The following is a 1,513-nucleotide window of genomic DNA, read 5'->3' as shown; positions in this document are numbered from 1 at the left end:
CCACGACATTCTAATTTATTGAGATGCACCTGTATATTATGTAAAATCTGTAAAAAGTATGTCCTTAAGAGGTTGTAACCAGATTGGACAAAATATCCGATATGTCAAAATAGATCAGTGCATTAGTGTATAAGAGGCTGTCTGAATGAAGTTAGAAGTCCTATTGGAAATACAAGTGTTGAATGGTGATGGGTATTGTTTTAATGTATTATTGTAGGTCGAGTAATGCATCTAATACCAAACACAGTAATTTGGCCTCCACAGTCCACTGTGAACTCTCATTCACCACCTTATCATACAGTCCAGTCCACGAGTTCATGTCCTGCCTGATGTGTCTGTCTCTTACCTTGTTTTCTCCGATACTTCACATTATGGGAGTTGTGTATGCTGAATGGGAATGCTGTTTTATCACGTTCTGTCTAGTTGATCAGATGTTCTGCAGTGTTGTTTTGTGTGTGATTAGTTTTGTCATGAAACTCGACTGGTGTCTGACGACGGTGCATGTGAACTTGCAGCTTTGCTGGTGCATCAGAGAGCACGTATGCAGCGACTGTGGCACGAACTCGAGCAGAAGAAGAGAAAGCTGGAGAAGCTGAAAGAGGAAGTCAATGAGATGGAGAACGACCTGACGAGGAGACGACTGCAGCGCTCCAACTCCGTCTGTCAGATCCCGTCTGTGAGTCACCGCACCGCTGCACTTCTCATCTCTCGCAGTATTTGCTCTCACAGCAGTTTGACTATGACTCTCTTCAATATGCTGAGGAGAAATATTTAATCCACGTACTGTCAGAGCATGTCTTTTATCAATAACATCGTGTAGATCTAGTATCTAGTATCGTGATGGACTTGATGCAAGGTAACAAACACTTCATAGACTGTTAAATACATTTGTTGCATATTGTAAAAGAACAACAATTCAGTTTCATGTATTTATTTCTACTTATTTTCAGATTGAGGAGATGCAGCAGTTGAGGTGTAAGAATAGACTTCTGCAGATCGATATTGATTGTTTAACCAAAGAGATTGACCTCCTTCAGACACGAGGTGAGAGGCTTTTCCTCGTTTGCAGAGAGCTTACGCTTGCTTTCTCTGGGGTTTGCAGCACCCAAACTGCTTGCTTTCAGGAAATTCTGTTCTCACTACCGTTTTGAAAAGTGTTCAAATAAAGCGGGTGTGGCATTACTGGTCAGAAACGGGGTGTCAAAATGTTTCCTAAACGGGGTGTAAAAGAGATCACGTTTAGCTGATAAATGACGGAACGAGTCGAAGGTCAGAGTAGTGCAGTCGCTTCTCGAGTCTTTAACAGCAGTCACTGCTGGGGGGCTGAAGCAGTGTTTCAGTATATGCACTATAATGATTTTAGTTATATAAATTCATGTTTTTCTAGATGAGTTTCAAATATATGCATTCACACTGCTGTTCAAAAGTTTGGGATCAGTAAGAGTTTCAATGTGTTTTAAAGAAGTCACTTCTGTTCATCAAGGCTGCATTTATTTGACCAAAAATACAGAAA

The 1,513-nt window shown here is 40.8% G+C and overlaps 1 protein-coding gene across 1 annotated transcript; it reads left to right on the top strand.

Annotated features, from left to right (window-relative positions):
* The first annotated feature begins 403 nt into the window (after positions 1-403).
* On the top strand, positions 404-1,264 carry LOC107580549 (TGF-beta-activated kinase 1 and MAP3K7-binding protein 2-like). Its single transcript, XM_016266234.1, has 2 exons — positions 404-676; positions 951-1,264. The coding sequence occupies exons 1-2, from the start codon at positions 542-544 to the stop codon at positions 1,149-1,151; spliced, it is 336 nt and encodes a 111-aa protein (XP_016121720.1). The 5' UTR covers positions 404-541; the 3' UTR covers positions 1,152-1,264.
* The last annotated feature ends 249 nt before the right edge of the window (positions 1,265-1,513 follow it).

Source organism: Sinocyclocheilus grahami, unplaced genomic scaffold (genome assembly GCF_001515645.1).
Source record: "Sinocyclocheilus grahami isolate Dianchi unplaced genomic scaffold, SAMN03320097.WGS_v1.1 scaffold35884.1, whole genome shotgun sequence".
In the NCBI taxonomy this organism is placed as follows: domain Eukaryota; kingdom Metazoa; phylum Chordata; class Actinopteri; order Cypriniformes; family Cyprinidae; genus Sinocyclocheilus; species Sinocyclocheilus grahami.
Note: the sequence above shows the minus strand (reverse complement) of the source record. Positions and strands in the feature narration are given on the sequence as shown.

Excerpts from the sequence above, each read along its gene's own strand:
- LOC107580549 (XM_016266234.1), top strand. The coding sequence starts at position 542 with ATGCAGCGACTGTGGCACGAACTCGAGCAGAAGAAGAGAAAGCTGGAG. Across the intron at positions 677-950 it reads CCGTCTGTCAGATCCCGTCT|ATTGAGGAGATGCAGCAGTT; the intron begins GTGAGTCACCGC and ends ACTTATTTTCAG.